General features: G+C 43.4%; 1 protein-coding gene across 2 annotated transcripts in view; it reads right to left on the bottom strand.

Annotated features, from left to right (window-relative positions):
* Positions 1–300: 300 nt before the first annotated feature.
* Positions 301–27,590, bottom strand: part of LOC138670105 (multidrug and toxin extrusion protein 2-like) — a 443,377-nt gene continuing 416,087 nt past the window's right edge. The window contains exons 16-18 of one of the 2 annotated variants that reach the window (XM_069757141.1): positions 24,357–24,451; positions 20,622–20,679; positions 301–899 (exon numbers count right to left, since the gene is read on the bottom strand). In XM_069757141.1, coding sequence (XP_069613242.1) covers positions 670–899; positions 20,622–20,679; positions 24,357–24,451 — 383 coding nt within the window. In that variant the 3' untranslated portion in view covers positions 301–669. The remainder of the gene's footprint in view (positions 900–20,621; positions 20,680–24,356; positions 24,452–27,590) is intronic. The other variant, XM_069757142.1, reaches the window with a different exon arrangement.

Genomic DNA, 27,590 nt, shown 5'->3' with positions numbered 1-27,590 from the left:
GCAGATACACACTACTAACATTAGTAGTGTGGAATCTGCAAAAAAAATGGAGAGAAGACATGGTTTACTGTATGTAAACCATGTCTCAAATCATGTCGGGTTTTAGGAAGGAGAAAGAAAAAGCCGGTAATTGAATTACCGGCTTTCAAGCTGTATAGCGCTGGAATAAATATTAATATATATACATATATGTGTCTCACTGACATATATATATATATATATATATATATATATATATATATATATATATATATATATATATATATATATATATACAGTACCTATTCTATGTGTACACATTTATTCTACCTATTCTACTGTAAGCTGTCAGTGTGATTTTACTGTACACCGCACTGAATTACCGGCTTTTCTCTCTAACAGCGCTGCGTATTTCTCGCAAGTCACACTGCTTGTCCGTGTGAAATCCGTATTTTTCACGCTTCCATAGACTTTCATTGGTGTATTTCTTGCGCAGTACGGTGACAAACGCAGCATGCTGCGATTTTGTACGGCCGTAGAAAGCCGTATAATACTGATCAGTAAAATACGGCAGATAGGAGCAGGGGCATAGAGAATAATTGTGCCGTATTTTTTGCGAGTTTTACGGACGTAGTTTCTGCGCTCTTACGTCCGTAAAACTCGCAAGTGTGAAGCCGGCCTAAGCGTTACCTATTTTTTTTTTATTAAATAGATTACAATCCCAAACAGCAATATGGCCACACATATAAATAATGCAAGCCCGCGCCTGATTATTAGCTGTTTTGTTGTTAGTATTTCTCCGACAACATTGGATGCCTCTAATGGCAGATTATCTTCTGACACCATGTCTGCTTCATTAGTCTCTTCAGCGATGTTACATAGGTTAATTGCACCTTTATTTTCAGCATCAGCATGCTTTCCTATGCAATTATAAAGAAATAATTTTTAGTGATTCACAAATAAATACCCGCATTTAATGGATTAGTGTCAGTTAGTTAACTGATCAGGACCCTAACCCAAGAGATATTTTATTCCAGTGTTCTACTCCCAGAGAATAGCAATATTAGTAATGTCAGAAAAAAAAAGAAAGATGTTTAGTTAAGATATTATTTTTATAGGCACCAGCCTTTATTAAACCATTGGTCTGGTACTAAAGGATGTCACAGGAGGCTAGGGCTGCACTCACTTTCCTGCAGAGTCTATCACCCCTCCTGGAACAAGACATCATCATTGTGCAGTGCTGCAGTTACTTACTACAGTTTCTGGCATAGCCACCCTCTAAAGACGTTTATGGATCCATGGTGATACAAGCTGTGGAGGAGGTGAGTGCAGCACCAGCATTCTGCTTCTCTCTTCACTGCATGTTCTGTGAAACAAGATGTCGTCAGGAGGTGGAGATTGAAGCAGTGAGTGACACCAGCACTGTCCAACAGCTTCTAGCCCTCAATCAAATCATTATCTGGGGGCGGCGATAGAAGCAGTGAGTGACACGAGCTCCATCCCGTGATAATGATTCATTTGAAGGCGCTTCTCTCTCCACGGCCTGATGATGTTTAGTTTCACAGTTAGAAGAAGATAGAACCAGAAGATAGATACAGGACATCTTCAGAAGATGGCTATGCAAGAAACTGTAGTAAGTAACTGCAGTGCTACCCCCTGATGACGTCTTGTTTCAGGAGGGGTGATAGACGCCACAGGGAAGGGAGTGCAGCACAACCTGCTGTGGTGTCATGTTTGAGACTCCTCTCAAACGAAACATCACACGAAGTGTTGTAAAAAACAGATTTAGGATTAGCTAGATAGGGAGAAGTGTAAGGGATTTTATAATAAGGTTAATTATAAAACTTTTTACGGTATAATGATAGATATTTGGAAAGGACATTTTAGATTAAAGATAAAAAACAACCTGTCAGCAAAATAATGGTATTTACCTGCAGCCATTTTGAAATTCTGCATTTAACCCCTTCATGACCTTGGGATTTTCCGTTTTTCCGTGTTCGTTTTTCGCTCCCCTCCTTCCCAGAGCCATAACTTTTTTTATTTTTCCGTCAATATGGCCATGTGAGGGCTTATTTTTTTGCGAAACAAGTTGTACTTTTGAACAACATCATTGGTTTTAGCATGTCGTGTACTAGAAAACGGGAAAACAATTCCAAGTGCGGTGAAATTGCAAAAAAAGTGCAGTCCCACACTTGTTTTTTGTTTGGCTTTTTTGCTAGGTTCACTAAATGCTAAAACTGACCTGCCATTATGATTTTCCAGGTCATTACGAGTTCATAGACACCTAACATGACTACGTTTATTTTTTTATCTAACTAGTGAAAAAAAATTCCAAACTTTGCTTAAAAAAAAAAAATTGCGCAATTTTCCGATACTCGTAGCTTCTCCATTTTTCATGATCTGGGGTCAGTTGAGGGCTTATTTTTTGCGTGCCGAGCTGGCGGTTTTACCATTTCGGTGCAGATACGTTCTTTTGATCGCCCATTATTGCATTTAAATGCAATGTCGCGTCGACCAAAAAAACATAATTTTGGCCTTTCAAATTTTTTTCTCGCTACGCTGTTTAGCGATCAGGTTAATGCTTTTTTTATTGATAAATCGGGCGATTCTGAACACGGTGATACCAGATATGTGCAGGTTTGATTTTTTTTTAATTGATTTATTTTGAATGGGGCGAAAGAGGGGTGATTTAAACTTTTATATTTTATCTTTTTCACATTTTTTTTCTCCTTTTTTTTAAAAACTTTTGCCATGCTTCAATAGCCTCCATAGGAGGCTAGAAGCTGGCACAACTCGATCGCCTCTGCTACGTAGCAGCGATCATCAGATCGCTGCTATGCAGCAGAAATGCAGGTGTGCTATGAGCACTGACCACAGGGTGGCGCTCACAGCTACCGGGATCAGTAACCATAGAGGTCTCAAGGACCTCTATGGTTAATATACAGAAGCATCGCTAACCCCCAATCATGTGACGGGTGTCAGCGACGGGCTCATTTCCGGCCGCCCGGCCGGAAGCGCCGGTTAAATGCCGCTGTCAGCGTTTGACAGCGGCATTTAACTAGTTAATAGCTGTGGGTGAATCGCGATTTCACCCGCCGCTATTGCGGGCACATGTCAGCTGTTCAAAACAGCTGATATTTCCCAGCTTTGATGCAGGCTCACCGCCGGAGCCCACATCAAAGCAGGGGATCTGACCTCGGACGTACTATCCCGTCCGAGGTCAGAAAGGGGTTAAATGTTATGATCTGGTGGCCTAGGAGCAGCATGTGACGTACTCTGGAGAAGGTGGTACCTGTACTGACCGCAGACCCTGAACTTAGCACCGAAACTAGAAGTAGCCGTGGGAAGTACCGAACACTCCATAGACACCTCGACACAGCCTAAGGACTAACTTCCCCTAAAGATAGAAACGGGAAAACTATCTTGCCTCAGAGAAAATCCCCAAAGGATAGACAGCCCCCCACAAATATTGACTGTGAGAGGAGAGGGAAATGACATACGCAGACTGAAATCAGGATTTAGCAAAGGAGGCCTTTCTAGCTAAAAAGAAAGAATAGGACAGAGTACTATGCGGTCAGTTTTAAAACACTAGAAAATATCCACCACAGAAAATACAAATCTCCACATCTGACTAAAGACATGGAGGGTATATCTGCATCTCCAGAGATACAGCTTGGCTGCAAAAAATCCTTACACAGACAAAGCTGGACAAGACAAAACATGAAAATGCACAGAACTATAAGGCCCACAGCATGTGGACAGCAAAAACAAAGCCAGAACTTATCTTGTTGAAAAGAACAGCAAAACAGGAGAGACCAGTCAGGTATGTGAATCCTCCAAAAACAATGGACAACTGGCACTGACAAAGGATCAAGCAAGACTTAAATAGCCCAGTCCAAATTGCAATAAGTGGACACACCTGATAAATGCTGCAATCCAAAGACAGCAGCACTACCACTCATAACCACCGGAGGGAGCCCAAGAGCAGAATTCACAACAGTACTCCCCCTTGAGGAGGGGTCACCGAACCCTCACCAGAGCCCCCAGGCCGATCAGGACGAGCCAAATGAAAGGCACGAACCAAATCGTCAGCATGAACATCAGAGGCAACAACCCAAGAATTATCCTCCTGGCCATAACCCTTCCATTTGACAAGATACTGAAGCTTCCGCCTCGAAAAACGAGAATCCAAAATCTTCTCAACCACATACTCCAACTCCCCATCAATCAACACCGGGGCCGGAGGATCAACAGAGGGGACAACGGCCATCACATATTTCCGCAACAAAGATCTATGGAAAACATTATGGATGGAAAAAGAGACTGGAAGGGCCAAACAAAAAGACACAGGATTGATAATGTCAGAAATCCTATAAGGACCAATAAACCGAGGCTTGAACAACGGAACCAAATCAGAAGAGGAAGGAAATTTAGGCAAAGGCACCAAATGAACCATCTTAGAAAACCGATCACAAACCACCCAGATAACCGACATCCTCTGGGAAACCAGAAGGTCTGAAAAAAAATCCATAGAAATATGCGTCCAAGGCCTCTCAGGGATCGGCAAAGAAAGCAACCCACTAGCACGGGAACAACAAGGCTTGGCCCGCGCACAAGTCCCACATGACTGCACAAAAGAACGCACATCCCACGACAAAGAAGGCCACCAAAAGGATCTACCAACCAAATCTCTGGTACCAAAAATCCCAGGATGACCAGCCAACACAGAACAGTGAACCTCAGAAATCACTTTACTAGTCCATCTATCAGGAACAAACAGTTTCCCCACTGGACAGCGGTCAGGTTTATCAGCCTGAAATTCCTGAAGAACCCATCGTAAATCAGGGGAGATGGCAGAAAGAATCACCCCTTCCTTCAGAATGCCGACCGGCTCACGGACCCCAGGAGAATCAGGCAAAAAACTCCTAGAGAGGGCATCAGCCTTAACATTCTTAGAACCCGGAAGATACGAGACCACAAAATCAAAACGGGAGAAAAACAGGGACCATCGAGCCTGTCTAGGGTTCAGTCGTTTGGCAGACTCGAGGTAAATCAGATTTTTATGATCGGTCAGGACCACAATACGGTGCTTGGCCCCCTCAAGCCAATGTCGCCACTCCTCAAATGCCCATTTCATAACCAACAACTCCCGATTGCCGACATCATAATTGCGTTCCACAGGCGAAAACTTCTGAGAAAAGAAGGCACACGGTTTCATCAAGGAACCATCAGAATTCCTCTGAGACAAAACGGCCCCTGCCCCAATCTCAGACGCGTCAACCTCAACCTGAAATGGAAGAGAAACATCCGGCTGATGCAACACAGGGGCAGAAGTAAATCGGCGTTTAAGCTCCTGAAAGGCAGAAACAGCCGCGGAGGACCAATTCATCACATCAGCGCCTTTCTTCGTTAAATCGGTCAGAGGTTTAGCCACACTGGAGAAGTTGGCAATGAAACGACGATAAAAATTAGCAAAGCCCAAGAATTTCTGAAGGCTCTTCATGGATGTGGGCTGAATCCAATCATGAATGGCCTGAACCTTAACCGGATCCATTTCTATAGATGAGGGAGAAAAAATGAAGCCCAAAAAAGAAACCTTCTGCACTCCAAAGAGGCACTTAGACCCCTTCACAAACAAAGCATTATCACGGAGGATCTGAAATACCATCCTGACCTGTTTCACATGAGACTCCCAATCATCGGAAAAAATAAAAATATCATCCAAATATACAACCATGAATTTATCAAGATAACTCCGAAAGATATCATGCATGAAGGATTGGAACACAGATGGGGCATTAGAGAGTCCGAATGGCATCACAAGGTATTCAAAATGGCCTTCGGGCGTATTAAATGCAGTTTTCCATTCGTCACCCTGCTTAATACGAACAAGATTATATGCCCCTCGAAGGTCAATCTTAGTAAACCAACTAGCCCCCTTAATCCTAGCAAACAAATCAGTAAGCAGAGGCAAAAGGTATTGAAATTTGACCGTGATCTTATTCAAGAGGCGATAATCAATACAGGGTCTCAAGGAGCCATCCTTCTTGGCAACAAAAAAAAAACCTGCTCCCAATGGTGAAGAAGATGGCCGAATATGCCCCTTCTCCAAAGACTCCTTAATATAGCTCCGTATGGCAGCATGTTCTGGCACAGACAGGTTGAAAAGTCGGCCCTTAGGGAATTTTACAGCCTGGAATCAAGTCAATAGCACAATCACAGTCCCTATGCGGTGGAAGGGAACTGGATTTGGGCTCATCAAATATATCCTGGAAATCTGACAAAAACTCAGGAATTTCAGAAGAGGGGGAAGAGGAAATTGACATCAAAGGAACGTGACCATGAACCCCCTGACAACCCCAACTAGTCACAGACATAGATTTCCAATCTAACACCAGATTATGTACCTGTAACCATGGAAAACCTAGCACAATAGCATCATGCAAATTATGCAACACCAGAAAACGACAATCTTCCTGATGGGCTGGCGCCATGCACATGGTCAGCTGTGTCCAAAACTGAGGTTTATTTTTAGCCAACAGTGTAGCATCAATGTCCCTTAAAGGAATAGGGTTCTGCAAAGAAACCACAACGTCTGGCAAATTCTAAGTCCATTAAGTTCAGAGCGACGCCTGAATCCACAAATGCCATGACAGAAAATGACGATAATGAGCAGATCAAGGTCACAGATAACAGAAATTTAGGTTGTACAGTACTGATGGTAACAGAACTAGCGATTCTCTTTGTACGCTTAGGGCAATCAGAAATAACATGAGCAGAATCGCCGCAGTAAAAACACAACCTATTCTGACGCCTGAATCTTTGTCGTTCAGCTCTAGACAAAATCCTATCACACTGCATAGGCTCAGGGCTCCGCTCGGAGGACAACGCCACAGTGTGCACAACTCTGCGCTCGCGCAAGCGCCGATCAATCTGAATGGCCAGAGACATAGAATCACTCAGACCAGCAGGCGTGGGGAACCCCACCATAACATCTTTAACGGATTCAGAAAGACCCTTTCTGAAAATTGCCGCCAAGGCATCCTCATTTCATTTAGTCAATACAGACAATTTTCTAAATTTCTGGCAATACAATTCTGCCGCTTCTTGACCCTGACACAGGGCCAACAAGGTCTTCTCTACATGATCCACTGAATTAGGTTCATCATACAATAACCCTAGCGCCTGAAAAAAGGTGTCTACATTAAGCAAAGCAGGATTCCCAGATTCCAGGGAAAATGCCCAATCCTGAGGATCACCACGCAGCAGGGAAATAACAATTTTAACCTGCTGAATGGGATCACCAGAAGAACGGGGTTTCAGAGCAAAAAACAGTTTACAGTTATTTTTAAAGCTCAAAAATTTGGACCTGTCCCCAAAAAACAAATCAGGAGTTGGAATTCTAGGCTCTAAAACCGGAGTCTGAACGATATAATCGGAAATACCCTGTACTCTAGCAGCAAGTTGGTCCACACGAAAAACCAATTCCTGAACCTCCATGCCAGCGCCTAACTCCTGAGCCACCCAGAGGAAAAGAGGGAAGGAAAGACACAACAGACTACAGAAAAAAAAAATGACTCAGCACTTTCCTTCCCTTCTTCTGAGATGCGTTTAACTCATTGTGGGCCAGTTGTACTGTTATGATCTGGTGGCCTAGGAGCAGCATGTGACATACTCTGGAGAAGGTGGTACCTGTACTGACCGCAGACCCTGAACTTAGCACCGCAACTAGAAGTAGCCGTGGGAAGTACCTAACACTCCATAGACACCTCGACACAGCCTAAGGACTAACTTCCCCTAAAGATAGAAACGGGAAAACTATCTTGCCTCAGAGAAAATCCCCAAAGGATAGACAGCCCCCCACAAATATTGACTGTGAGAGGAGAGGGAAATGACATACGCAGACTGAAATCAGGATTTAGCAAAGGAGGCCTTTCTAGCTAAAAAGAAAGAATAGGACAGAGTACTATGCGGTCAGTTTTAAAACACTAGAAAATATCCACCACAGAAAATACAAATCTCCACATCTGACTAAAGACATGGAGGGTATATCTGCATCTCCAGAGATACAGCTTGGCTGCAAAAAATCCTTACACAGACAAAGCTGGACAAGACAAAACATGAAAATGCACAGAACTATAAGGCCCACAGCATGTGGACAGCAAAAACAAAGCCAGAACTTATCTTGTTGAAAAGAACAGCAAAACAGGAGAGACCAGTCAGGTATGTGAATCCTCCAAAAACAATGGACAACTGGCACTGACAAAGGATCAAGCAAGACTTAAATAGCCCAGTCCAAATTGCAATAAGTGGACACACCTGATAAATGCTGCAATCCAAAGACAGCAGCACTACCACTCATAACCACCGGAGGGAGCCCAAGAGCAGAATTCACAACAGTACTCCCCCTTGAGGAGGGGTCACCGAACCCTCACCAGAGCCCCCAGGCCGATCAGGACGAGCCAAATGAAAGGCACGAACCAAATCGTCAGCATGAACATCAGAGGCAACAACCCAAGAATTATCCTCCTGGCCATAACCCTTCCATTTGACAAGATACTGAAGCTTCCGCCTCGAAAAACGAGAATCCAAAATCTTCTCAACCACATACTCCAACTCCCCATCAATCAACACCGGGGCCGGAGGATCAACAGAGGGGACAACGGCCATCACATATTTCCGCAACAAAGATCTATGGAAAACATTATGGATGGAAAAAGAGGCTGGAAGGGCCAAACAAAAAGACACAGGATTGATAATGTCAGAAATCCTATAAGGACCAATAAACCGAGGCTTGAACAACGGAAGGAAATTTAGGCAAAGGCACCAAATGAACCATCTTAGAAAACCGATCACAAACCACCCAGATAACCGACATCCTCTGGGAAACCGGAAGGTCTGAAAAAAAATCCATAGAAATATGCGTCCAAAGCCTCTCAGGGACCGGCAAAGGAAGCAACCCACTAGCACGGGAACAACAAGGCTTGGCCCGCGCACAAGTCCCACATGACTGCACAAAAGAACGCACATCCCACGACAAAGAAGGCCACCAAAAGGATCTACCAACCAAATCTCTGGTACCAAAAATCCCAGGATGACCAGCCAACACAGAACAGTGAACCTCAGAAATCACTTTACTAGTCCATCTATCAGGAACAAACAGTTTCCCCACTGGACAGCGGTCAGGTTTATCAGCCTGAAATTCCTGAAGAACCCATCGTAAATCAGGGGAGATGGCAGAAAGAATCACCCCTTCCTTCAGAATGCCGACCGGCTCACGGACCCCAGGAGAATCAGGCAAAAAACTCCTAGAGAGGGCATCAGCCTTAACATTCTTAGAACCCGGAAGATACGAGACCACAAAATCAAAACGGGAGAAAAACAGGGACCATCGAGCCTGTCTAGGGTTCAGTCGTTTGGCAGACTCGAGGTAAATCAGATTTTTATGATCGGTCAGGACCACAATACGGTGCTTGGCCCCCTCAAGCCAATGTCGCCACTCCTCAAATGCCCATTTCATAACCAACAACTCCCGATTGCCGACATCATAATTGCGTTCCACAGGCGAAAACTTCTGAGAAAAGAAGGCACACGGTTTCATCAAGGAACCATCAGAATTCCTCTGAGACAAAACGGCCCCTGCCCCAATCTCAGACGCGTCAACCTCAACCTGAAATGGAAGAGAAACATCCGGCTGATGCAACACAGGGGCAGAAGTAAATCGGCGTTTAAGCTCCTGAAAGGCAGAAACAGCCGCGGAGGACCAATTCATCACATCAGCGCCTTTCTTCGTTAAATCGGTCAGAGGTTTAGCCACACTGGAGAAGTTGGCAATGAAACGACGATAAAAATTAGCAAAGCCCAAGAATTTCTGAAGGCTCTTCATGGATGTGGGCTGAATCCAATCATGAATGGCCTGAACCTTAACCGGATCCATTTCTATAGATGAGGGAGAAAAAATGAAGCCCAAAAAAGAAACCTTCTGCACTCCAAAGAGGCACTTAGACCCCTTCACAAACAAAGCATTATCACGGAGAATCTGAAATACCATCCTGACCTGTTTCACATGAGACTCCCAATCATCGGAAAAAATAAAAATATCATCCAAATATACAACCATGAATTTATCAAGATAACTCCGAAAGATATCATGCATGAAGGATTGGAACACAGATGGGGCATTAGAGAGTCCGAATGGCATCACAAGGTATTCAAAATGGCCTTCGGGCGTATTAAATGCAGTTTTCCATTCGTCACCCTGCTTAATACGAACAAGATTATATGCCCCTCGAAGGTCAATCTTAGTAAACCAACTAGCCCCCTTAATCCTAGCAAACAAATCAGTAAGCAGAGGCAAAAGGTATTGAAATTTGACCGTGATCTTATTCAAGAGGCGATAATCAATACAGGGTCTCAAGGAGCCATCCTTCTTGGCAACAAAAAAAAAACCTGCTCCCAATGGTGAAGAAGATGGCCGAATATGCCCCTTCTCCAAAGACTCCTTAATATAGCTCCGTATGGCAGCATGTTCTGGCACAGACAGGTTGAAAAGTCGGCCCTTAGGGAATTTTACAGCCTGGAATCAAGTCAATAGCACAATCACAGTCCCTATGCGGTGGAAGGGAACTGGATTTGGGCTCATCAAATATATCCTGGAAATCTGACAAAAACTCAGGAATTTCAGAAGAGGGGGAAGAGGAAATTGACATCAAAGGAACGTGACCATGAACCCCCTGACAACCCCAACTAGTCACAGACATAGATTTCCAATCTAACACCAGATTATGTACCTGTAACCATGGAAAACCTAGCACAATAGCATCATGCAAATTATGCAACACCAGAAAACGACAATCTTCCTGATGGGCTGGCGCCATGCACATGGTCAGCTGTGTCCAAAACTGAGGTTTATTTTTAGCCAACAGTGTAGCATCAATGTCCCTTAAAGGAATAGGGTTCTGCAAAGAAACCACAACGTCTGGCAAATTCTAAGTCCATTAAGTTCAGAGCGACGCCTGAATCCACAAATGCCATGACAGAAAATGACGATAATGAGCAGATCAAGGTCACAGATAACAGAAATTTAGGTTGTACAGTACTGATGGTAACAGAACTAGCGATTCTCTTTGTACGCTTAGGGCAATCAGAAATAACATGAGCAGAATCGCCGCAGTAAAAACACAACCTATTCTGACGCCTGAATCTTTGTCGTTCAGCTCTAGACAAAATCCTATCACACTGCATAGGCTCAGGGCTCCGCTCGGAGGACAACGCCACAGTGTGCACAACTCTGCGCTCGCGCAAGCGCCGATCAATCTGAATGGCCAGAGACATAGAATCACTCAGACCAGCAGGCGTGGGGAACCCCACCATAACATCTTTAACGGATTCAGAAAGACCCTTTCTGAAAATTGCCGCCAAGGCATCCTCATTTCATTTAGTCAATACAGACAATTTTCTAAATTTCTGGCAATACAATTCTGCCGCTTCTTGACCCTGACACAGGGCCAACAAGGTCTTCTCTACATGATCCACTGAATTAGGTTCATCATACAATAACCCTAGCGCCTGAAAAAAGGTGTCTACATTAAGCAAAGCAGGATTCCCAGATTCCAGGGAAAATGCCCAATCCTGAGGATCACCACGCAGCAGGGAAATAACAATTTTAACCTGCTGAATGGGATCACCAGAAGAACGGGGTTTCAGAGCAAAAAACAGTTTACAGTTATTTTTAAAGCTCAAAAATTTGGACCTGTCCCCAAAAAACAAATCAGGAGTTGGAATTCTAGGCTCTAAAACCGGAGTCTGAACGATATAATCGGAAATACCCTGTACTCTAGCAGCAAGTTGGTCCACACGAAAAACCAATTCCTGAACCTCCATGCCAGCGCCTAACTCCTGAGCCACCCAGAGGAAAAGAGGGAAGGAAAGACACAACAGACTACAGAAAAAAAAATGACTCAGCACTTTCCTTCCCTTCTTCTGAGATGCGTTTAACTCATTGTGGGCCAGTTGTACTGTTATGATCTGGTGGCCTAGGAGCAGCATGTGACATACTCTGGAGAAGGTGGTACCTGTACTGACCGCAGACCCTGAACTTAGCACCGCAACTAGAAGTAGCCGTGGGAAGTACCTAACACTCCATAGATACCTCGACACAGCCTAAGGACTAACTTCCCCTAAAGATAGAAACGGGAAAACTATCTTGCCTCAGAGAAAATCCCCAAAGGATAGACAGCCCCCCACAAATATTGACTGTGAGAGGAGAGGGAAATGACATACGCAGACTGAAATCAGGATTTAGCAAAGGAGGCCTTTCTAGCTAAAAAGAAAGAATAGGACAGAGTACTATGCGGTCAGTATTAAAACACTAGAAAATATCCACCACAGAAAATACAAATCTCCACATCTGACTAAAGACATGGAGGGTATATCTGCATCTCCAGAGATACAGCTTGGCTGCAAAAAATCCTTACACAGACAAAGCTGGACAAGACAAAACATGAAAATGCACAGAACTATAAGGCCCACAGCATGTGGACAGCAAAAACAAAGCCAGAACTTATCTTGTTGAAAAGAACAGCAAAACAGGAGAGACCAGTCAGGGATGTGAATCCTCCAAAAACAATGGACAACTGGCACTGACAAAGGATCAAGCAAGACTTAAATAGCCCAGTCCAAATTGCAATAAGTGGACACACCTGATAAATGCTGCGATCCAAAGACAGCAGCACTACCACCCATAACCACCGGAGGGAGCCCAAGAGCAGAATTCACAACAGTTAAATGCCATTTTAAACCATTTTGATTGGGTACTCCCTATTGCCTTTGGATGACTGTTATGCTTTTTTGATGAAAAAAAAATGTTAATCAAGTATCCTATGTTTTTTTCATGTGTTATTATTTACTTACTGTAGGGTTTCCATGCGTTGTTTTCATTTGTCTGTTAATGGCCACAATGTATGCACCTCTATATAAGGCCTCTTTCACACATCCATGTCTCTGGTACGTGTGGTGACAGTTTTCACACGTACCGGAGACACATCTGTGCACATGTCAGTGTGTTTCCACGGACCGTGTGTCTATGTGCCCCACACGTAGACATGTCCTTTTTTTTTACTGTCAGCAAGGTGCAGCAAAACGTTCTGCACACGTGCATACGGAGAACACAAATTGATGTCATCCATGTGACACGCATCAGCACCGGGGAAGAAGCGTTACAGTAAGCGGCGCGTGCTGAAGATGGCTCTCATCATTCTCCCCTGCTCTGCCGGCGATAGGCGCGAGCAGAGGAGAATGATGATAATTATATTAAAGTCAGAACGATGACAGCAGGTGGGGGCTTTTGGAACTATTATTCCCATCATCTGACACCTGCTGCCACTAAAAACAGTGACAGTAGGGGCGGATGATCGGGGTATTCCTCACCCGCTGCCTGAGATATAACGAAGTAAATGAATGAAAAACCCGGTGTGGGTTCCCCCTTATTTTCTTTAACCAACCAGGCAAAACTTACAGCTGGGGTCTGCAACCCTCAGTTGTCAACTACAGCAAGGTTGATTATCAAGAATAGAGGGGTCCCCATGCTGTTTTTTTAAATTATTTAAATACATAATTAACAAACCCCGGTGTGGGGTCCCCCCCATTTTTGACAACCAGCCTCGCTAAAGCTCACAGCTGGGGGCTGGTATTCTCAGGCTGGTAAGGGGCACAGGTCATCTTTTTACATTTGTTATTACTTACTTACTGTAGGTTTTCTATGCATTGTTTTTATTCTAGGTTATATTTGACCATTTTTACCCTTTTCTGATATTATTATTATTTATTTATGTAGCACCATTGATTCCATGGTGCTGCATATGAGAATGGGTTACATACAAGTTAGGCTACTTTCACACTTGCGTCGGTACGGGTACTGACGCACGTTGTGAAATTTGTGCACGACGTGTGCAGCAGATGCAGTTTTTCAACACATCCGCTGCCCATTCTGAAGTCCAGGGAGGAGGGGGGGGGGAGCTTCAGCCGTGCATGCGTGGTAGAAAATGGCAGACGCGACGGACAAAAAAGTTCACTTGAACGTTTGTTCGTGCCGACGGTCCGCCAAAACACGACGGATCCGTTGCACGACGCACGCGACGTGTGGCCATCCATTGCGATCCGTCGCTAATACAAATCTATGGGCAAAAAACGCATCCTGCGAGCACATTTGCAGGATCCATTTTTTTGCCCAAAACGACGGATTGCGATGGATTCAAAAACGCTAGTGTGAAAGTAGCCTTACAGATATCACTTAAGGTACCGTCACATTAAGCGACGCTGCAGCGATATAGACAAGGATGCCGATCGCTGCAGCGTCACTGTTTAGTCGTTGTGTGGTCGCTGGAGAGCTGTCACATAGACAGCTCTCCAGCGACCAATGATGCCGAAGTCCCCGGGTAACCAGGGTAAACCAGGGCCGCGCTTAGTAACCCGATGTTTACCCTGATTACCATTGTAAATGTAAAAAAAAAAAACACTACATACTTACATTCCGGTGTCTGTCGCGTCCCCCCGGCGTCAGCTTCCCTGCACTGTGTAAGCGCCGGCGGTAAAGCACAGCGGTGACGTCACCGCTGTGCTTTGCTTTACGGCCGGCCGGCGCTGACACAGTGCAGGGAAGCTGACGCCGGGGGACGCGACAGACACCGGAATGTAAGTATGTAGTGTTTTTTTTTTTACATTTACAATGGTAACCAGGGTAAATATCGGGTTACTAAGCGCGGCCCTGCGCTTAGTAACCCGATGTTTACCCTGGTTACAAGTGAACACATCGCTGGATCGGCGTCACACACGCCGATTCAGCAATGTCAGCGGGTGATCCAGCGACTAAATAAAGTTCTCGCCTTCTAGCTCCGACCAGCTATGTCACAGCAGGATCCTGATCGCTGCTGCGTGTCAAACACAATGATATCGCTATCCAGGACGCTGCAACGTCACGGATCGCTATCGTTATCGTTCTAAAGTTGCTCAGTGTGAAGGTACCTTTACAGTAAACAAACTAACAATGACAGACTGATACAGAGGGGCGAGGACCCTGCCCTTGCGGGCTTACATTCTACAGGATTATGGGGAAGGAGGCAATAGGTTGAGGGTTGCAGGAGCTCCGGTGTTGGTGAGGCGGTAGCTTCGGTAGTGATGAGGAGGCAGCGGGGTCAGTGCAGGCTGTAGGCTTTCCTGAAGAGATGGGTTTTCAGGTTCTGTCTGAAGGATCCGAATGTGGTTGATAGTCGGACGTGTTGGGGCAAAGATTTCCAGAGGATGGGGGATATTCTGGAGAAGTCTTGGAGGCGGTTGGATGAGGAGCGAATAAGTGTGGAGGAGAGAAGGAGGTCTTGGGAGGAATGGAGATTATGTGAGGGAAGATATTGGGAGATTAGTTTAGAGATATATGGAGGAGACAGGTTATGGATGGCTTTGTAGGTCAGTATTAGTAATTTGAACTGGATACGCTGAGGGAATGGGAGCCAGTGAGGAGATTTGCGGGGGGGGGGGGGGAAGCAGAGGAGTAGCAAGGAGAGAGAAGAATTAATCGGGCAGCAGAGTTAAGGATGGACTGGAGAGGTGCAAGGGTGTTACCAGGGAGGCCACAGAAAAGGATGTTGCAGTAGTCAGGGGCATGCACAAGCATTTTAGTAGATTGACGGTTGAGGAAAGGACGGATTCTGGAGATATTTTTGAGCTGGAGGCAACAGGAGGTGGACAGAGCTTGGATGTGCGGTTTGAAGGACAGGGCAGAGTCAAAGGTTACTCCGATGCAGCGGACTTCCGGTACGGGGGAAAGCATGCTGTTGTTAATTGCGATAGATAGGTCAGGTAAGGAAGATCTATGGGATGGAGGGAAGATGATGAGTTCAGATTTGTCCACATTGAGTTTGAGGAAGCGAGAGGAGAAGAAGGAAGATATAGCTGATAGACACTCCAGTATTCTGGACAGCGGCGAGATGACGTCTGGTCCAGAAAGGTAGATCTGAGTGTCATCAGCATAAAGGTGGTACTTGAAACCATGAGACTTTGAGTCGTCCCAGGCCAAGTGTATAGATTGAGAAGAGTAGGGGTCCTAGAACAGAGCCTTGGGGGACTCCAACAGAGAGAGGGTGGGATGAGGAGGTAGTGTGGGAGACGCTGAACGTGCGGTTGGAAAAGTATGAGGAGATCCAGGATAGGGCGAGGTCTTTGATGCCAGAGGAGGAGAGGATCTGTAGTAGGAGGCAGTGGTCAACTGTGTCGAAAGCAGAAGACAGGTCTAGAAGGAGGAGTACAGAGTATTGTCCGTTAGCTTTGGCTGTAAGTAGGTCGTTAGTGATTTTGGTCAGGACTGTCTCAGTTGAATGATGGGGGCAGAAACCAGATTGTAGATTGTCAAAGAGCAAGTTAGATGAGAGGTGGGAGGAAAGTTCAGTGTGGACATGCTTCTCCAGGAGTTTGGAAGCGAATGGGAGCAGTGATATTGGGCGATAGCTGGACATAGCAGTTGGATCAAGGGTTGGCTTTTTAAGGATAGGTGTGATTGTGGCATGTTTGAAAGCAGAAGGGAAGGTGCCAGAAGTTAGTGATAGGTTGAAGAGGTGGGTTAGGGATGGGATAAGTATGGTGGTGAGGTTGGGGAGGAGGTGGGATGGGGTCGAGCGCACAGGTGGTGAGGTGCGATTTGGAGAGGAGACAAAAAAGCCCCCCTTCAGTGATGTTAGATAGGGAGGTTATTGGGTTTGAGCATTGGTCTGGTATACAAAGGGGTTGTGGTGGTTGAACAATGAAAACTTGCCTTGTCTGGTCGATCTTATTTTTAAAGTGTGTGGCAAAGTCCTCAGCAGAGATGAGGGAGGTTGGAGAGGCATTGGGGGGCGGACGAGGGAGTTAAAGGTTTTGAATAACTGTTTGGATTTGTAGGATAGGGAAGATATGAGGGTTGTGAAGTAGGCCTGTTTAGCAGAGGTGAGAGCAGATTTAAAAGCGAGTGTTGCCTGTTTGAATGCAGTGAAGTCATCTTGCGAATGTGTTTTCTTCCAACGCCGCTCTGCAACCCTGGACACTTGCCAGAGCTTTTTAGTGGTGTTATTATGCCACAGTTGTCTATTGATATGTCGCACTCTGCCATGGACGAGAGGGGAAACCGTGTCGATAGCTGATGCGAGAGTGGCATTGTAGAAAGCAGTGGCACTATCTGTGTCATGGAGTGAGGATATGGATGCCAGTGGTAGGATAGAGTCAGAGAGGGTGCGAGGGTCTAGATGTGCGAGGTTTCTGCGGGGGTGCGCATGTTGCTGGATATGGGTGACCGGTGAGCAGGACAGGAATCAGAAAGTGAGCAGATGGTGGTCGGATAGAGGGAGAGGGGAGGTGGTGAAGTTAGATAGAGAGCAGAGACGGTGAAGACAAGGTCTAGTGTATGTCCGTCTGTGTGGGTGGCTGCAGAGGACCATATTTGGTGTAATAGTACCGATGCCGGAATCCCTCTGTTTGGTCCCTGATCTATACAGCCGACATGTGCCCGCAACATCAGCGTGTGGAATCGTGATCTCTGACAGTGGCATTTACCTCGCTTACTGGAAGCACGTCACTAATCCCGCCCATCAATGGCCCCATAACATGATCACAGGTCACCAATGGGTCGGCATGAAAAACAGGTCTCAGCAGGCGCTCATAGCAAGTGAGCATTTCTGCTACACGCAGGCGATCTAATCATCACCTGTGTGTAGCAGAGGCAATCAAAGTAGTGCAGCTTTTAGTTTCCTATGGAGACTATTGAAGCATGCAAAAAGTTAAAAAAAAGTTATTTAAATTATTAAAAAATTAAAAATATATAAAAGTTCAAATCTTCCCCTTTTTGCACCATTCAAAATAAAACAAAACAAAAATCAAATATACACATATTTGGTATCGCCATCTTTAGAATCGCCGATCTATCAATATAAAAAAAGAATCTGATCGCTATATGGCGTAACGAGAAAAAAATTCAAAATATCAAAATTTTGGTTTCTGCTACATAGCAATAAAATGCAATAATGGGCAACGGGAAACACCAAAATGGTATCAATAAAAACTTCACAAAAAATAAGCCCTAACCCAGACTCAGATCACAAAAAATGGAGACGCTAGAGGCGCCATTTTCTTTTTTTACCAAATTTGTGATTTTTTTTTAACCATCTAAATATGTTCGGTGTCTATGAACTCGTAATGTCTTCTGACCGAGCACTCTGCCTCCTAGCCACAGGTGTTTTAATAGCAACAGGTCCATACCCCCTCCACAGAGAGAGAGAATTTTAGTATAAGAAGAGGTTTCACAGGTACCCATTCAGATGGAGACGTTTATTCTCAGCGAGGAAAGGCAAGTGTAGGACCTGGTATAAGAGAGATGCCGTAAAGTGGCTACCAGGTACACATAAAATTGGCCATTTTTATGCGCTAAACGCTCTCATTTTTCATATTTCTAGTGCAGTAATGCAGTTCAATTTTCGTGTTTCATGTTTGCATGTTTTAGCGCTGCAGTGTGCTGCCTTATTTACTTGACCATATACGAGGTTCAGCACCTGTTCACACTTAGTCTATGTTTGGATGTGACGGTCAGTTTTTTGAAATGTATTCTTTAGCCTTCTGACCGAGCACTCCGCCTCCTAGCCACAGGTGTTTTAATCGCAACAGGTCCATACCCCCTCCACAGAGAGAGAGAGAATTTTAGTCTAAGAAGAGGTTTCACAGGTAAACATTCAGATGGAGACGTTTATTCTCAGCAAGGAAAGGCAGGTGTAGGACCTGGTATAAGAGAGATGCCGTAAAGTGGCTACCAGGTACATATAAAATTGGCCATTTTTATGCGCTAAACGCTCTCATTTTTCATATTTCTAGTGCAGTAATGCAGTTCAATTTTCGTGTTTCATGTTTGCATGTTTTAGCGCTGCAGTGTGCTGCCTTATTTACTTGACTATGAGCTCGTAACGACCTGTAGAATCATATTGGCAGGTTAGTTTTAGCATGTAGTGAACATGGTAAAAAAAAACAACAACTGTGGAATTGCACTTTTTTTTGCAATTTCACCACACTTGGAATTTTTTTCCTGTTTTCCAGTACATGATATGTTAAAACCAATGGTGTTGTTTAAAAGTACAACTTATTTAGCAAAAAACAAGCTCTCACATGGCCATATTGACCAAAAAATAAAAAAGTTATGACTGGGAAAAAGGGGAGCAAAATACGAAACCGCAAAAAACGAAATACCACTGGTCATGAAGGGGCTAAACATGTATAGCTGTCTAAGGCCTCTTTCACACGTCAGTGTCTCCGGTACGTGTACTGACAGTTTTCTCACGTACCGGAGACACTGACACACGTAGACCCATTCAAATGAATGGGTCTATGCACATGTCTCTGTGTTTTCACGGACCGTGTGTCCGGCAGCGTGTACCACAATACGTCCCGCACACGTGCACACGGAGAACAGTGTACACTCTCCTCCGTGTACACGTACCGCCCGCAGGAGAGACAGCGCTACAGTAAGCACTGTCCCCACTGTGTGTGGTGCTGAAGGCAGCATTCATCTCTTGTCCCCTGCAGGAGGTTTTTTTTTTTGTTTGTGTTAAATATAAAGTTTGGGGGTCACCTCCTGCCTCCAATCCCCTGTGCGCCCACCCGCTTGCCGAGAAATACCCATCTCCTGCGATGTCTCCTCTCAGCGCTGGCAGCAGGTCCTGTGTGAGCGGTCACGTGGTAACGCTCATTACAGTGATGAATATGCGCATATTCATCACTGTAATGAGCGGTACCATGTGACCGCTCACACAGGACCTGCTGCCGGTGCTGAGAGCAGACATCGCAGGAGCTGGGTGAGTATTTCTCGGCAAGCGGGCGGGCGCACGGGGGATGGGAGGCGCGAGGTGACCCCAAACTTTATTTTTAACACACAAAAAAAACAACTTGATTTTTCATCTCTTGTCTCCTGCAGGGGACAAGATATGAATGCCGCCTTCAGCACCACACGCAGTGGGGACAGCGCTTACTGTAGCGCTGTCTCATGCGGGCAGTACGTGCACACGGAGGAGAGTGCACACTGTGCTCCGTTTGCACGTGTGCAGTGCACACGGACACACGAACACGGATAACTCCGGTACCGATTTCTCCGGTACCGGAATTATCTGGGCGTGTGAAACCGGCCTAATAGAAACATGTGGCTGGAGGTAGAAAGCGAAATTACATTTTTATTGCAGCCACTCACTTTTAGTCATTGGTGTTGTACAACGGGTAGTGAACTATCAGCGCTCATTACACAGTAAACGCACAATATAACTTCATTTTTTTCTTGTAGCCATACTTACAATTAGACAACCACATATGTTTAGAACTGCATTTACCTGCAGATCAGGAATATGGCTGCAGGTAAATACAGGTTATTTTGCTGACAGATTTACTTCCAATGTAGCTTAAATTAAGATAATTTTTTTCATCCAAGCAGTTTAAGCCCCCCACATAGTCACATAATCCAAGATCAATGCACAGATCACCACTTACTGCATATTACAAAATTACTGCTCGATAAGTGATCTTTTACAAGACCCATAATTTAATTTATAATTGATATATTACTGATTTAATATGTAAATTATGGTTCTTACCATTTTCATTGCTGCTTTTTTCAGCTTTCTTTGATTGGACACCTGACCTAATTCTAGCCTAGCAAAATGAAATTTGATTTTAGAAATTTATACACATCTGCAAATAAAAATACCTGAAAGAAAATGCATTTCTTTGTTGTGAAAGTGATTGACCAGTGTGCTCTTGGAGAGGACCTAGACAATAATCTTAAAAATGATGGGCACAGTCTTCACTCTTGTTTTAGTAGCCTATAAATCATTTACAGTATGTACAGTACTGATCAAAAGTTTGGACACATCTGTTCATGCAATGGTTTTCCTTGTTCTTATTGGAATATAAGGTTTAACACATATTCAGGCTTGTTTTGCACGTATTTCGTGACTCCGTGTTTTAATAAGTTATTTTTTTTTGTTTCGTTTTTATTCAGTTTAAATCCACAATGGGCACATTCCAATGAGAACAAGGTAAACCGTTTCATTAACAGATGTGTCCAAGTTTTGTCCATTACTGTATACAAATTGCAATAAATGTATACTCTCGATAAAAATAAATGTTTTTTTCAACCCTATGTTGAATCGAGCTGATCTATAAATTAAAGAAATTCTCTGTCCCCATAACACTTGTGATCTTTAGAATACAATAAGACAGATTTCACTACCAGGCACTGCCGATTGCATGGACATCCTAATGTGCCTACTCTCCCTCCAACCAAGTGGCTGTCATATACCAAGCCTCAAGCTCTGCAACCTCCTTTATCAACCACTTTATCATCACTTTCTCTTTACTGACATCCCCATTATCATTATGGATGACTTCAGCATACCCATAGATACACATCAGTCAGCAGCCTCCAAGCTCTTTTATCACTTGCTTCATCCTTTGGTCTCACACAATGGTCTTCCACAACCACTGAGAGAGATGAACATACACTAGATTTTATCTTCACCCATCTCTGTTGCCCTTTTAAACCCACCTCCCCCACTAACCGAACATCACCTACCCACATTCTCATCCCTGTTCTTTTCAACTACCTCCAAAGTCCAGCAATTAGTACAATTGAGACGCGGCAAATGCCTGGTTTATCACTGAGGCAAAATGATCATCATGCACCCTGTCCATTTGGTCCCTTTCTCTGCAGCTAGTTCAGGTTACCATCCAGTTTGCATGCATTGAAGCACTTTATGACCAATTGGTCTGCTTTATCCACTTGGACAGAGATTTAAACTCTGACATTGATTTCTATACTTTTCTTTGCCTCTTTGCACGCCACCTGCCTAGTGTGTATATATATGTTACAAACATAAAGGAAAGCACTCCAATATTATTTGCCATTTATTTATTTATTTTTATAGAAACATACAGTGGGGAAAAAAAGTATTTAGTCAGCCACCAATTGTGCAAGTTCTGCCACTTCTCATCTTTTTAAGTTGGAGAACTTGCACAATTAGTGGCTGACTCCTTTTTCCCCCACTGTATATATAGGCAGTTTTTGGTGCCTTATAAAACATAATGTATGTATTGAACCATTTAGGTTTATTTAGGGTGAAAAAACCTTCTGTGATCAGCAGTAGTTGCTTTTTGCCTTGTCTTTTGTTTGATATGAGGCATCCTTTTATCAATTTTGTATTTATATGTTTAATAAAATGAATTGGTAACATACACTCCCTTTCCCTCGCATTGTGTGTGAGGGTATGGTGGGCTCATTGTGATACGGAGTGTGACCTTGGCATTTAAGGTTATTTATGGACTAATATGTATGCAATATTATTAAAGGGCTTGTCCTAAACTAAAATGTACTTTAATCTTAAATGTCTGTTTATTATCATATTCTAATCTCTTTTCTAATATAAGAAAATCTATAAGAAATAAGTGCAAGGCAACAGTATACTCAATAAAATATAACTTTTATTGAAAATATAGATTACAAAGCGTTAAAAACATAATACACAAGATTATCAAAGCTGATGAGCATAACTTTCTATAAATAACATCATACATATCAGATATTATAATAGAAACAGGATTAAACTCTAAATGGTAAAATACCAAAGATAAATATAATGGTATAACAAGATATACAAAATGTAATTCCAGTAGTTTTGCATCCGACGCGCGTTTCTTTCATTGACAGGTGAGTCTTTTCCAAGCCACTGTGCACATCTCCCACTTATGGGAGTTATACTTTTTCTACCACATGATACTTTATTTTGACGTTTTGTGTTTGCTTACCACTTACTGGTATCCGTCTGTAATATTGGGATTACATTTTGTATATCTTGTTATACCATTATATTTATCTCTTATTGTACCATTTAGTGTTTAATCCTGTTTCTATTATAATATCTGATGTGTATCATGTAATTTATAGAAAGTTATGCTCATCAGCTTTGATTATCTTGTGTCTTACATTTTTTTATGCTTTTTAATCTATATTTTCAATAAAAGTTATATTTTACTGAGTATACTGTTGCCTTGCACTTACGGTATTTCTTATAGATTTTCTTGTATTAGAAAAGAGGTTAGAATATGACATTAAACAGACAGACACTTAAGATTAAAATACTTTTGAGTTTCAGACAAGCCCTTTAATAATATTGCATGCATATTAGTCCATAAATAACCTTAAATGCCAAGGTCACACTCCGTATATCTAATGTGTATCATGTTATTTATACAAAATTATGCTCATATGCTTGCATTATTTTGGGTCTTACATTTTTTCACTCTTTTTTTTTAACTATATTTTCAATAAAAGTTTTATTCAGTATACTGTGTCCTTGCACTTATTTCTTATGGGTTTTCTTCTATTTCCATGTGTTAAATGTGCATACTTATCTTGTACTCATGATACACGTATACATTTATTTATGCTTTTCTAATACACTTTAATCAAAAAGTATCTATCCTTTCCTCACTACTCTTTCTAACTGATTTATGTTATTTTTCCTTAACTGCTTCCTGTGTGATGAGCCTTTCTTTGAGCATCCCAGTGGTAGCCAGTAGTTGTCATCAAGGGACAGTTACTGCAACTTCTGCCCCTACCCAAAAAGGAAGGGTCAGTGACATCTGTTTCAGTGGCTGGGTTAGGCCATGCTCTACTGAGCATGCATCAGTTGTCCATTCCGACTGATGCGCATTAAGATCTTGACACTGTGCACTATCTTTCTCAATGCGCGGTGACAATGTTCTCTCTTGCTGGCTCTCATTAGAAGCGACAAGCCAGCAAGAGAGTGCATGGTCAATGCCCTTTGGAAGGAGAGACGGAGTGAGCAGAAACTAGAGTCATCCCAGCAAGTGATGTCACCTGCGGGGCAGCGTTGATCTCCGATTGCTTATTTTCTCCTTCCAATGTACACTGACCCTGATTCTCTTGCCACCTCATCACTTCTCATCAGAGCTGTCTTATTGCTATGTCATTACCACCTTTGCTGTTCCAACCCCCATCCTACTGTCTTTTTTACCAATACTTTGTAGATCGTTCCCCCTTCTGTACAGTTTCTTTCACAGTTAGTATACATTCATTGTATGTGCTTGTATTTTACATATGTAAACCCACTTCAACCTCTACGAAATCCTTGAATCAGTGGTACTTTAAGATATTAATAATATAAAGTATTGATAGAGAGCATGTTGGCACCTTTCTACATCAATCAAACATTTATGGTGTATCCAAAGACTTGAATTATGTGAGTAATAATACTTGCAAAATAGGCAGCAAATAAGCAACTTTTCTATTAATTCAACAACATAATTACCTCTTCACATGCCCGTTTCCAATCCGTAAGCAAAATGTAGGGCACGTAGATGCAGGACTGCAAGGCCACTGGACATAAGAGCCCAGCCCATAAACCTTTAAAAATTAAATGTAAAACAGGGAATGAGAAAGGCAATGTCAATATCTTTGATGTTTGGATGGAAATTCCTTCAACCTCTTACTGCACAGCACCATTTTAGTATGGAGAAAGAAATGAATACTTTTACCATCATGTCATGTACTTCACAGATTCTCTATTCCCAGTAGAGTTAATAATTCATAACATGATAACTGTTATATGAAGGGCCACAAGGACAAATTTGGCACTGAATAGCTAAACTTTATAGTTTTAAAGCAGCCCTCCGCACTTGGACTAAAAGTGAATACACAATTCTCATGTACAGTCAAATTACATCCCATGGACTTCTCCGCTCAGATCCGTACTCTGTTTCTTCTGCTTGCAAGATTGGAGCCACAATGGCATGGGGAGAACAGTGTCAAGTCTAATCACAACTCCTTTGCTTTTCTTGTGCCACATCATTAGAAAGGCAGGGGAGCAGTTGTTTAGGATTACCATTCCACTTTCCCTGCCACTGATGGGTATCTTTGCAGCTGGAGGAACAGAACTCTGATCTGAGTCCAGAGGCATAGGAAAGCAAACAGAGGTCAACAGGTAGGATGATTATGCTTAAGAACTGTATTGCCACTTTTCAGTCCCAAGGTGGAAGGACACTTTAAAGAGAACGTGTCATCATGTAAATGAAGTCCAATCTGCAGCCACCATGTTGTAGAACAGATGAAGCTGAGTAGATTGATATATAGTTTTGTTGGAAAACATTCAGGGTAACCTGTGGTTTTAATCATTTAAACCTCTGATCTTTAGGGGATTTTCGGTGCAGTGGTGGGTCATATCAGTGACTATAACATCCTCTATAACATGCTGCCTGCAGACTGAGAGTTTTTTGTGCGTTTTTTGTGCGTTTTTCCCCAAATGCATAGAATAGCGGGAAAAACGCAGAAAATCTGCAAAATTAATGAACATGCTGCTTTTTTTTTACCGCGATGCGTTTTTTTCGCGGAAAAAAACGCATCATGTGCACAAAACATGCATAATGCATTCTAAATGATAGGATGCATAATGCATGCGTTTTTAATGAGTTTTTAGAGCGTTTTTACCGCGAAAAACGCGAAACAAACGAGAAAAAACCTGAACGTGTACACATAGCCTTAAAGGTAACTTACTACACAGGCAGGTGCACCTCCTGGAGTGACAGTTCTGGTGAGCAGCTTCAATTAGCTACTACACAATAATGGTCTGTTAGGGTATGTGCACACGTCAGGATTTCTTCCAGAAATTTTCCTGACAAAAACCGGACATTTCTGCCAGAAATTCGCATGCGTTTTTACCGTGATTTTACCATGTTTTTCACGCGTTTTTCACGCGTTTTGGTGCGTTTTTTCCCAAATGCATAGAATTGCGGGAAAAACGCAGAAAATCCGCAAAAATAATGAACATGCTCATTTTTTTACCGCGATGCGTTTTTTTCACGGAAAAAAACGCATCATGTGCACAAAACATGCATAATGCATTCTAAATGATGGGATGCATAATGTATGCGTTTTTAATGAGTTTTTATAGCGTTTTTAGCGCGAAAAAACGTGAAAAAAACGCAAAAAAACCTGAACATGTGCACATAGCCTTAGAGTATGTGCACACGTCAGGATTTTTTAGCAGAAATTTCCTGACAAAAAAACGGACATTTCTGCCAGAAATCCGCATGCGTTTTTTCACGTTTTTGACGCGTTTTTTGTGAGTTTTTTCCCAAATGCATAGAATAGCGGGAAAAACACAGAAAATCCGCAAAATTAATGAACATGCTGCTTTTTTTTTACCGCAATGCGTTTTTTTGCGGAAAAAAACGCATCATGTGCACAAAAATTGCAGAGTGCATTCCAAATGATAGGATGCATGTGTCTGTAGTTTGTAATGCGTTTTTATCACATTTTTAAACGCGAAAAAGCCTGAATGTGTGCACATACCCTTAAGGTACCTTCACACTCAGCGACGCTGCAGCGATACCGACAACGATGTCGATCGCTGCAGCGTCGCTGTTTGGTCGCTGGAGAGCTGTCACACAGACAGCTCTCCAGCAACCAACGATGCCGGTAACCAGGGTAAACATCGGGTTACTAAGTGCAGGGCCGCGCTTAGTAACCCGATGTTTACCCTGGTTACCATCGTAAAAGTAAAAAAAACAAACACTACATACTTACATTCCACTGTCTGTCCCCAGCACTGTGCTTTCCTGCACTGACTGTGAGCACAGCGGCCGGAAAGCAGAGCGGTGACGTCACTGCTGTGCTTTCCGGCTTGCCGGCGCTCACAGCCAGTGCAGAGAAGCACAGCGCCGGGGACAGACAGCGGAAGGTAAGTATGTAGTGTTTGTTTTTTTAACTTTTACGCTGGTAACCAGGGTAAACATCGGGTTACTAAGCGTGGCCCGATGTTTACCCTGGTTACCAGTGAAGACATCGCTGAATCGGCGTCACACACAGGGTGTCCAGCGACAAAATAAAGTTCTGGACTTTCTGCAGCGACCAACGACATCACAGCAGGATCCTGATCGCTGCTGCGTGTCAAACTGAATGATATCGCTAGCCAGGACGCTGCAACGTCATGGATCGCTAGCGATATCGTTCAGTGTGACTGTACCTTTAGTGCTTGTTCTGAGTCACTATGTTTACATATAGAGATAACAGGAACTGAACAAGTACACAGAGTGAGAGTTGTCATTGGAACTACTGTGGACACTGCTGATATGATATGATGCTGGGTGCTGTGACAGGGATTATGATTATTCAGGACTGATAACAGCCATGAGATGAGAGGGAGGATAAAGGTACCATCACATTTAGCGATGCTGCAGCGATATAGACAACGATGTCGATCGCTGCAGCGTCGCTGTTTAGTCGTTGTGTGGTCGCTGGAGAGCTGTCACACAGACAGCTCTCCAGCAACCAACGATGCCGAAATCCCCGGGTAACCAGGGTAAACATCGGGTTACTGAGCGCAGGGCCGCGCTTAGTAACCCGATGTTTACCCTGGTTACCATTGTAAATGTAAAAAAAAAAACACTACATACTTACATTCCGGTGTCTGTCACGTCCCTCGCCTTCAGCTTCCCGCACTGACTGTGAGCGCCGGCCGTAAAGCAGAGCGGTGACGTCACCGCTG

Source organism: Ranitomeya imitator, chromosome 3 (genome assembly GCF_032444005.1).
Source record: "Ranitomeya imitator isolate aRanImi1 chromosome 3, aRanImi1.pri, whole genome shotgun sequence".
Lineage (NCBI taxonomy): Eukaryota > Metazoa > Chordata > Amphibia > Anura > Dendrobatidae > Ranitomeya > Ranitomeya imitator.
This window is presented reverse-complemented; position numbering and strand designations above follow the sequence as displayed.